General features: G+C 40.5%; 1 protein-coding gene across 1 annotated transcript in view; it reads right to left on the reverse strand.

The window, feature by feature from the left end:
* LOC113023424 (putative methyltransferase NSUN7) overlaps positions 1-6679 on the reverse strand; it is a 36428-nt gene extending 29749 nt beyond the window's left edge. The window contains exons 1-5 of the mRNA XM_080302215.1: positions 6667-6679; positions 6486-6593; positions 5456-5716; positions 1306-1364; positions 1-137 (exon numbers count right to left, since the gene is read on the reverse strand). Of these exons, the coding sequence (XP_080158341.1) occupies positions 1-137; positions 1306-1364; positions 5456-5716; positions 6486-6593; positions 6667-6679 (578 nt within the window). The remainder of the gene's footprint in view (positions 138-1305; positions 1365-5455; positions 5717-6485; positions 6594-6666) is intronic.
* Positions 6680-10890: the final 4211 nt, after the last annotated feature.

A 10890-nucleotide genomic window follows, 5' to 3' on the forward strand; every position in this document is an offset into this window, starting at 1 on the left:
CTGTGCAGACTTTTCTCCAGGTTCCTGACTTCCTGGATGGGTTCTTGCCCTTCTATCGTTGGACGTTCACACGGAGAAAACTTTTTGTCCTGAAAGTCGAACAGCATCACCATCGCCAAAGGCAGCAAGTCGTCAGACTGAAAAACATTGCAGGGCTTTATTACTGACTGAGTCCTGAAACAATTGGACTGCTGTGCAAAAATGGGCAAAAAAAAAAAAAAAAACCTGGGCAAATGTTATAAAACCGTATTTTATATTTTAAAAATATATTTTAGAATGAGTAAACTGAGAAAATGTGCTATTTTAAGAAAAATATCAGCACATTTTGAATTACTGGCAGCAATGCATCTCAAAAAAATTGGACAGGGCCTTGTTCACCACTGTGTAACATCCTGCCCTCTTTTAAAAACATTCTGGGCTATTTATTTCTCTTGTTTTAGCCCTTTGACTCAAAATGTTGTAGCTTGAGGGGAAGCTCAGCTCTCTACTGAGAGGTCTGAGCCTCCCTTTAATCCAAACGCTGTGTCACACTGAGTCAAAACGGTGACGTTTCAAACCAGAAAACCAAACAAAGGAGTTAGAAGGCAGTGAAATGTTCACAAAAGCTGAAGTTAAGGGTTCCCTTCATTCTTCAAAACAGGAATATATGATCACCAAAGAGTAAAGTAAAAATGATGAGCACGTCCGTCTGCACTCTTCCTTATGGCTGTGTACATGCACTCTTTTTGTCAGGTTGTGCGTGTGTGTGTGTGTGTTTGTGTGTGTGTGTGTGTGTGTGTGTGTGTGTGCGGGAGGCAGAATATGTATGTTGCAGTAAGGATGTGTGTTGAATTATAAAGAGCTGTGTGGTGGTTTTATAGTCGCACTCGCAGACTAACGGCCTCAGCCCATTCTCTGCGTTTCCCTCGACTTATCATTCCCACACAGAGCCACGCACGAGCGGAGCGAGTCTCTTATCCATGTATGTGTCATAGCGCAGTGTTTCACAGCATAATTTACGGTTCCCAGTCAGAGAGAGTGTGTCTGCCTCTCCCTTGTGTGTATCACTTGCCACCTATAACCAGCCAGACCATGTACACGTCTGAATACAAATGGCCTTTAACTGCGTCCCTGCCTCCCTCGCTATCATTCCGCAATATTCGGATGAATCGCGCTCATACGGCCACAAACACTTCATTTGAAGACAGATAACTCCCAGACTGTTTCACACACTCAGTGTGTGAGCGTATTTCTTTTTTTCTTTTTAAAAAAAACCATTGGATTTGAGTCTGTAAACACCCAAATGTCAAATCTGGTGGGACTCACAATATGCTGCGAAGTATGGAAGCAGCTGTCGGAGATGATGTCCTCAAGTAAATCTTGATCTAGGAGGAAAACAAAGTTGTTAATGAACAAAGGGAAAAAAACATCGGCTGAATTTTAATGAATTAAGAGAAATTTGAATCGTAGTGTCCATCAAAGCGGAGGATAATCATACTCTGTCACTTGTTTAGTCATATAGACAGTTTGGCTCTATTTGCTGATATCTTGAAGCTCTGTCTTCAGCTGAACCAAGGTCATGTGTCTTTTTGATATGCTAACAGCAACTGTGTTTTGGTTATTATTCTAGTTAATACACAATCATTTCTGATTCAGAGTCAGAACTACAGATGCCAGAGCCTGCAAAGTCGCTGCCAGTCAATGTTGGACGCTGGGATATTTCCCTGTGCCCTGACGGTGAATTTGAGCAGCATTAGTAGAGCGCAGGAATGAGTAGAAGGACCTCTAAAAAGACTCAGTATGAGTCATTCAATCTCTACTTGCTACTTTACACATAAAGTAAAAAAAAACTTTTGGTATAATGAATTTGGGAATAAAAAGTTCCAGGAGGGAGAGAGCAAGAGGGGGGAAGAATGAAGAAGAAATGCTAAAGTGCCCATCAGAGTTAATTAAAAATGAAAAGAGCTAAACAAAAATCCTTGAGCTTACTGCGTATCTCTGTTTAAAACAGGCAGACTATTTGTTTTGTAAGTCACTGGGTCCCTTTATAAATTAGTATGTGCATTGATTAGTGTATTCCTAGAGGGTTTTTGAGGGTTCACCTGCAGCCAGAACCTTTAAAACTCAGGTTCAGAGGCTCTTTGTCCCAAAGCTTTGCATTTTTAATCCAAATAACTTTCAGACCAACATGAATTTGAGCCTGAGGGGAGTAATAACACATATAATAACATGTATAATAACCTAAAAACTGTTCAGTTATTCCTTTTGTACACTTATGGATGCAGACAACTGTCTACACACGTATTCACTTTTATTTTGGACACAATTTTGTTGCTAAACATGGAAAAACAGTTTACTGAAAACACTTTAATCACATGTGGAGCCACCCCTCACTTCTTTTAATTTTGCTTCCAAGAAGCCAGCACTGCACTGATTTTAACTTGTGTCTCAAGGCACTTTGTTTCTAGCAGAATGCTGCAATAACAGGAATCATTCCCATATATCCAGTTGAAGTAATATTTAAAAACAGAACGATAACAGCCTCTGTTATTGTTTGTGGTTGCATTTCAACCAGTGGTGATGGAGATGTTAGAACATCTGATTGGTGCAGCTTCATTTCATTAATAATATAGTTATTATTGAAATATACATATAGATATATATATAAAACACTTGAAACTAATTTTCTAAAAAAAGAAATGCTGTTCACTCCCACATTGCAAAGCTATGACATCACAGCAATGTGATTGGTCAGTTGCAACATTGCTACATACGATGATGCAGGAACAACAGCAACAATACAGGGATAACAGACGCAGCAGAAATTATGATATGGAGGCAGTATTAAATAACACATAGTGTCAGTTTAAGTGGCCTGGGATGGAGTCAAATAACCAGCCTGAATTATCTTGTCAGTCTGTCCCTGCTGCCAAGAAATTACTCAGAGTAACGAGAAAATTATTTCTGGAAACGAGTGTTCCTGTTCAGCAGAAAACACAATAGTGCTAAAGTATCATGAGGTTATGGCAAATGGAACTCAATGAGAGCTCAACAGAAAGGTTCCGGTGGTAAAACGAAGGAAAAAACCTGTTTATGAGCCATAATTTTGTGAGCATCCAAAGTAGACTTACTGCGAGCTCCTGTGGAAACCACAAGCCTGTGTTTGCATTTCATTTGCGCTTTCACATGAAAGAAGTACTGAACTGAAACAGTGACATTTGTGATTGCTGTTACCATGGAAATGTGTAAGTCTGTGTACACTTCAGTGCACACAAACAACAAAAGCTATTAAACAACACAAAAAGGATTAAATCTGACAAGGCTGGAATTCATTTCCTGTGAAATCTGGCATAGTTTTGCTTATAGGTTGGGTAGTTATGTAGACAATTATGCAGACAGTAATTATGTAGACATGTCTTGTAACTTTTGCCTCATTTTATTTTTTGATCTAAATTATCTCTTTCACTGCCATGAGTCATAACTGGTTGGTTCAAGGCTTAAAAGTCTTTCTATAAGGACTTTAGACATTGTCAGTGGAGTAAATGCTTATTCCAGAAAATCACTTTTGGAACTGGAGCCATTAAAACAGTGTTCAGTCACTGTTGAGCTCTGTCAGCAAGACGGTACCAGGTGGTTAAAAAAATGAATGCAGAAAGTTTAGTGTTCAGCTGTTGTCGTGCCTCTGATAAGCTGACAAATGTAAGTCCAAATTCATCTCTTTTAATTCTAATTTTGTCTCTACCTCCTCCTGAGAGAATATCTGCCTCATTAGCTGCCAAATGCTCTGTTATGGTTACCAGCTCTGTGTGGCAACAACCAGGCCAATACCCAAATTTAGAGTGAGTATGTTGCATGTTGGTGTGTGTGTGTGCGTGTGTGTGTGTGTGTGTGTGTGTGTGTGTGTGTGTGTGTGTGTGTGTGTGTGTGTGTGTGTGTGTGTGTGGCATCTGGAACTGGTTTCTGTAGGATTTCAGTATTCATTTTTTTTTATATTGAAAAACCTTTTTTTTTTTTAAATATTATATTCCATTCATAGATATTCATGCAATTTTCATGACAAAGAATTCTATCCAGTGAATGAAAAATGCAACATGCAGCAACACTTCAAAAGCAGCTCGCCAACCCTATCTGTTTGCCCCTTCCCTTCCTTTACTCGTGTTGCTGGGCAAGAACTGAAGGGGGGTGTTTGCTATGCTCTGTAGCGGTCCAGAGACCTGTGCAAGTTCACTATGCAATACACACTAAAACAGGAATTCCCTTTACATGCAGATACATATGAATGTCATAAATGTGTTTCAGTCGAGGCTGCTGTAGTCATGATATTGCCAGTGGTACAGAGATGACAACAGATGTGACTGATAAAGTCTGGAAGAAAAGGGGGATCTAGGAGTGGAGGTGGGGTGTAAAGTGGCTTGCAGATGTGCACCAATAGTGGGAAGGCTAAAGTAGCCTAAATGCTACACAGTATAGGAGATTTATCATTTAGATGCGGATGTCTACCCAGAATCATTCTATAACCAAACAAGTTGCCAGTCAAATGTAACCATGTTTTACCCATAAGAAACAAGCCTTTTAAGGTTAGCTGGTTCTGTCATAGTGACACTGACACACCTCGTGACTGGAAATGGTGACATGGGAACAGATTCACATAGTATCAAACGACTGCACCATGTTGGTCTCTAGATATATCACGAGTTAAAGTGAAGGATGAACCTATATAAGGAACTTTACAGAACATTTAAATAGGTAGTGACACTTAGTCACTATGCTGTCTTATGTTCAAAATCAGGATGATTATTTCTTGTTTTGTCATAGAGAATCAATGATGCGTGTTTTACAAACTGTTTATTGCAAAAATAGAAAATGCTGCGCTTTAGTATTCAGAAGAAATTCTGTTTACCTACATTGTAGGTGGCTGTGGACAACCAAAAAGAAAAGATAGGTATCTGGAAAAACTTGCTGCCACCTAAATGGTCAAATAATGTATGTAAAACGTTGTGTTTTTCACTATATGCGCACTTGTGGCTTTTTAAAGTGAATTTATATGTGTGTGCGTGTGTGTCTGCCCATGACATGCACTCTCTTATCACCTCCCAAACAGACATCTACTGCACTTCCACTCAAGCAATTTGCAGTCACGTGGAGAAATGAAATGTATGACTATATATTATTTAATCTGCTGCCTGCAGTTGAAGATGCTATTCAGAAAGTGAATATTGGAGCTGACATATGCTGCTCTCCTCTGTTATTCATTATAGAGATAAGGCTACCTTATCCCTAGGAGTTGGGTAAAGTCCTCAGAGGTGGCAGTAGAGGGGATCAAATTAATTTCCCCCTGACTTTATGTTTAACCACCAGTGGGCTCCCGCCATGCTGGATATACAGTACAGTTCATCTGCATTCATAAAACTAAATATGGTTAAAGTATGGTGCGCTATTCTAAATCGTTCACTGTAGAAATTCACTGTAATCTTACATTTAAGTGTGTTAAAGGCAAGCTGGAACACATGCTTCTCCATGGTTTTGTCCCCGCTCTTGAGCAGCGATGTTTCCGTCTTTTTTCCATAATGTAGACGCTGATGTTGGCTGGCTGGCTTGTCTCTACACAGCTGCTGGAAAATATCTGCAGCCTGTAGGTAAACCTGATCAGATAGATGATAGGCTGAGGAAAAACAAAGGCGGCACGAGAGAGGTGGAGGGAGGAAGTTGGAGAGACGATACAAGAACGGTGCTGATTATCTGAATAGAGAGAAAAGTGTCGGGTTTGTTAGATATTGTTAGTTTCTGTTGGCAGCTGTTTTTTAAAAGCAGGTATTAATAATAACATTAAATATTTCCTTTGCTCTGTATTCAAACATGTAAAAATGTAACTTTACAAAGTTGCATCTGCTTTCGTGTTCTTTTTCAGGGAGAAGAGGCTTTCTCCTTGCAACTCTTCAAAACAAGCCTTACTTGTTCAGGCGTTTTCTTATTGTACTGTTATCAACACTGATGTTTAACATGCTAACTGTGGCCTTTAGAGCCTGAGATGTTGCTTTGGGGGTCTTTTGGAGCTTCTCTGTGCTTTGCCCGGTCTGACCTTGGGTGAATTTGCTGGGATGTCCAGTCCTGGGAAGACTGGTGACTGTCTTGAATGTTTTCCACTTGTGAATAATCTCACTGTACAATGTTGGGTTTCCCAGACTGATGGCAGGAACAATTGCTTCTTTAAAATCATTGCAAATGTTTTTTCTCCTTGGCATGTGTTAATACTGACCTGCAAACTGCCAAAACCTCTGTTTTTATATAGGCGCTGTCACTCACTGATGACCAGTCAGTTAATTGAGTATTTAATTAGCAGCATTTTCCTGCCACTTACCCTCTAAATTACCATGAAAGCAAAAATGCTGTATGCTTAATTTTTCACAAGATGAAAGTTCTGCAAAAATTGTAGTTTTCTCTTGCAACTTGCAGTTTGGTAAATACAATATGAGATAAGTAGTGCAAGTTTTAAGACTGGATATCACCTGTAGACTGAGAAGATGAATGCAGTCGAGGGAGCAGGGAGCAGAAAGGCTCCTTGCTGATCACCTTCTCCGTCCCAGAGCTCGTATTCACATCCTCGCCGGAGCCCACTGTAACACAAAGACTATGTATGTGTGCTCATGTTACACAAATACACAACCAGCAGCACCGTAAACACCTTACCTTTGCCTGTCATGATCAGAGAAAAAACAAACACTTGTCAAGAGGTTCTGTAAGCAATTTCCAGTCTATCTGACAACATTTGTCTTTTCTTGTTTGGCACTCCTGCCAGCATCTGCTGTTCCAGCGAGCATATAAACACACACAAACACTGTGTGTTTACAGAGCTGAACCCGAGCTCTGCAAATGTAAATAAGACGCACAGCATCGGTCATAGCTGACATGTGATCCACCTCCCACTTTCCTGTGAATGTGAGACAGAGCGGCCGCAGGCCCCTGTGCGTAATTGGGCTCCTCCTGGTGCAATTAGGCGGCCTTTCGGATACGTCGGCATGAATAAATAATGGACCGCTGCCTGACCCTGCACAAAGGTCCACCTCTGACTGACCCTCTAAAACCATCTGTGTGCAGCTGCTTCACCAACACACATGCACTCAGTTGTGTTTCCATCGCTTCAGGGGACATTACATTGACCTCCATCTATTTTCCTGCAGAGTTATTCTAACTTTAACAACTACTTGAATGACCTCTAACCTTTACTCTGACCTTAAACCTAGATTCTTCTGTCTAAAATGTAATGAAATGATAGAAAAGAGGCACACATTAGCTAACCCAATAGTTTTAATCAGTGTTTAGTGTTGGGTGACATCACTTTCTTTGAGACTTAACATCCAAAAGTTCAGGGACCACTTGGCTCTAATTAAACTGGATTAATAGAGAGAAACACAGACACAGTGTAATCGGCTTTTACGGCACTCATGAATGTTTAAACACAGAGCCGGAATTGACCAGAAACGTGTCCAATAAGGCCATGTCAGTGCAAATGGAATAAATTAATGAATATCAAACAGCAGTGATTTAATGAGTGTCAAGCAGTTTCCTGCAGAAGAAAAACCCTAAGTCCACTTAAGAAGAGCAGCACTGGAAGAAAAGGCTACAGCGGCTTAGTGTAATCTGCATACAGGATGATGGGCTGTTTAAAATTGCATAGCAGGTCTTACCGTTGTCATTCAGGACTCTCCTCATGGGAACAACGCTCATCTTCTGAGCGAGTATCCTGGATCTGCCTGTGTGCTCTTTACTCTTCCCCGGCTATTATATGCTGTCCCAGTGAATTGGAGAACTTCACTCCTCTCATCACCTCTTTGTCATCCACGGCTTCCCTCTGGAGAGAGTTTGAAATGCCATGGCAACAATATGATAATGAAGGAGGCCTGACCCCCCTCTGAGATAGCTATACAGTATAATACATAACATACTTTGTATAACATACAAAACATAAAATACTTTATCATCCTGGATTTTCACTGTTACATTAGTCACACATTTATTAAATCATGTTAAATATATTTTAAAAATGATCAAAGTGAACCACAGACCACAAAGCTGAGTGTCTGTGTTTGCTGGCAAATATGAGAAACTATCTTGGATACCATTACACACAGGAATGTGTCCAGGGCAGCTGGACACTTCCTTCATACTGTACTACCTGTTAATAAGTGACAGCGTTGGGGGGGGGGGGGGGGGCTTCACAGGTATCTGATGTCACTGCCCCCTACTGAGCACAGAAGTGCAGTGCAGCATAAGGCAAAGCTGGGGAAGCTGTTTGTGACTTACAACATACTATTCAATTCAATTCAATTCAATTTTATTTATATAGCGCCAAATCACAACAAAAGTCGCCTCAAGGCGCTTCATAGATACAGAGAAAAACCCAACAATCATATGACCCCCTATGAGCAAGCACTTTGGCGACAGTGGGAAGGAAAAACTCCCTTTTAACAGGAAGAAACCTCCGGCAGAACCAGGCTCAGGGAGGGGCGGCCATCTGCTGCGACCGGTTGGGGTGAGAGAAGGAAGACAGGATAAAGACATGCTGTGGAAGAGAGACAGAGGTTAATAACAGATATGATTCAATGCAGAGAGGTCTATTAATACATAGTGAGTGAGAAAGGTGACTGGAAAGGAAAAACTCAATGCATCATGGGAATCCCCCGGCAGCCTACATCTATTGCAGCATAACAAAGGGAGGATTCAGGGTCACCTGGTCCAGCCCTAACTATATGCTTTAGAAAAAAGGAAAGTTTTAAGCCTAATCTTAAAAGTAGAGATAGTGTCTGTCTCCCGAATCCAAACTGGAAGCTGGTTCCACAGAAGAGGGGCCTGAAAACTGAAGGCTCTCCCTCCCATTCTACTTTTAAATACTCTAGGAACAACAAGTAGGCCTGCAGAGCGAGAGCGGAGCGCTCTAATAGGGTGATATGGTACTACAAGGTCATTAAGATAAGATGGGGCCTGATTATTTAAGACCTTGTATGTGAGGAGCAGGATTTTGAATTCAATACTAGTACAATATTTTTTCATTTGGTAATAAAACAGGATGTGATGCTAATGCCATAGACTGTATATAAAGGATGGACATAATCCTTGGATATATTTTCATGCACATTAATAGACACTTGGAATTCCCTCTGATTGGTATTATTGAGCCTGTGGCTAAGCTTCCTTGGGAAAGATGCTGAACCCCGAGTTGCCCCTGATGCACCCATCAGTGTGTGTCTGTGAATTTTATATGCTTAGGCATAGAAAAAGTATTTGAGTGAATAGGTGACTGAGGCTTGTAGTAAGAAAACACCTTTAAGTCTCAAGTTAAGTAAAAAAAAAAAAAGAAGTATATTCCATTTACCTTTTGATTTGCAAGCTGTAACGTTTTACTAGGTTTCATGGTTGAAGCTCACATAGGTGCTTGAAGGCAGCTTAGAGATGCTTTAAACAGGATGCAAAAGGGCGCCGGGCTGCAGTCTGTGGGGCTGAAAAATTGAAGCTAAATGCAGAAGTGCTAAAAACGCCAGTTTCTCTAATGGCTCTTTAGGGCTGGGCTCAGAACTGAGTAAATCCCCACAGACTCACCTGTTAAATGTCCAACCTCACAGCATTAAAAAGCATGTTAACATGTGGCTGCTTTGACTGACAGGTATGTGCTGCTGTTAAAGCATTTTTAATAGACTTAGAGCTTTTTATTGTCATTGTGCAGTTTCTTGCACAGCAAAATTGGGTATCAGAATTGAAATCGGGTAATAGAATCATCTGACAAATATTACAGCTTGCTGTGTATTACAGACCATCGGAGAACTTCATTTTTTGATTGGTGATATATTTTATTATTTAATTAGCTGAAATGTGTGTCTGTGTTGCACTTCATCAGTCTCCACTCTCTAGGTCAGATATGTTCATCTGAGGCTCCATAACCCAACATATTCATTAATTTATTCCATGTCTAAAACACATTGCAGGGGTTGATGTCACAGCATAGTGACAATGTCCACCTGCGTTTGCAGTCAGTGTTGGGTTCCTGTGTCATTCAGTGCACGTATAGCCTGCCGAGTATATCTGTGTTGTACGGACGTGCTTGCTTTCTGAACTTCAAGGTTAGCAAAAGCAGAGATAAGATGTATAAGCACGTCTTATCTTCACAGATTTACGAAGAATGTATTTAAACAATCGGGATTGTAAATTCAACACTAGGTCAGACTTTTGCAGGTTCATTTAAGTACACGAACGTGTCATTTCCAACAGTGCTGAATTTGAGTGATTTGTTAATAAGGAACTCAGCAGTATGCAGACCCCGCAGAGAGCAGGCTAATGAGCTTTTGTTCCAATATTTCAGAGCGAAAAGAGAACATATAAGGATGCTATTTTAAACTTGTTAAGTCCTGGAAGCAGAAACGTTCTTTAGCTTCCCCTTTCATAACGACTGTTTTTTTGCTTTTTTTGTTCACTCATCTGCCTGGCTAAACGTGTTAGGGGCGTGGCCATGTTAATTGACCCGAGCCGACTGCTAGGCTAATCCAGTGGAAGCACCCTATGCCTGCTGTCGGAGACTCTTTATAATGGATTATTTAATTAGTGCCATGAATTTCTGTGAGGTATGGACCATCTGAGAAGTTTCTACTTCAGCTGTCGTGAGTGAAATTATAGTTTTGTTTGTTTTTGTTTTTTGTGTTTGCTTAGCATCAACTAGCCGATATGTGTCTTTGCATTTTATGACTGCAGTGCAGCTCAATAATGTTAGCTGATGGTAAGCTCCAAAATGCCAATGTCAACCACCTGGTGACCTCACAGTCGATACCTTTGCATACAGTTGTGGTCATAAGTTTGCATACACTCATTATGGATATGAATGTCCTCGTAATTTTGGGTTTTTAATGATTTCTTTGGTTTGGTATT

Source organism: Astatotilapia calliptera, chromosome 6 (genome assembly GCF_964374335.1).
Source record: "Astatotilapia calliptera chromosome 6, fAstCal68.1, whole genome shotgun sequence".
Lineage (NCBI taxonomy): Eukaryota > Metazoa > Chordata > Actinopteri > Cichliformes > Cichlidae > Astatotilapia > Astatotilapia calliptera.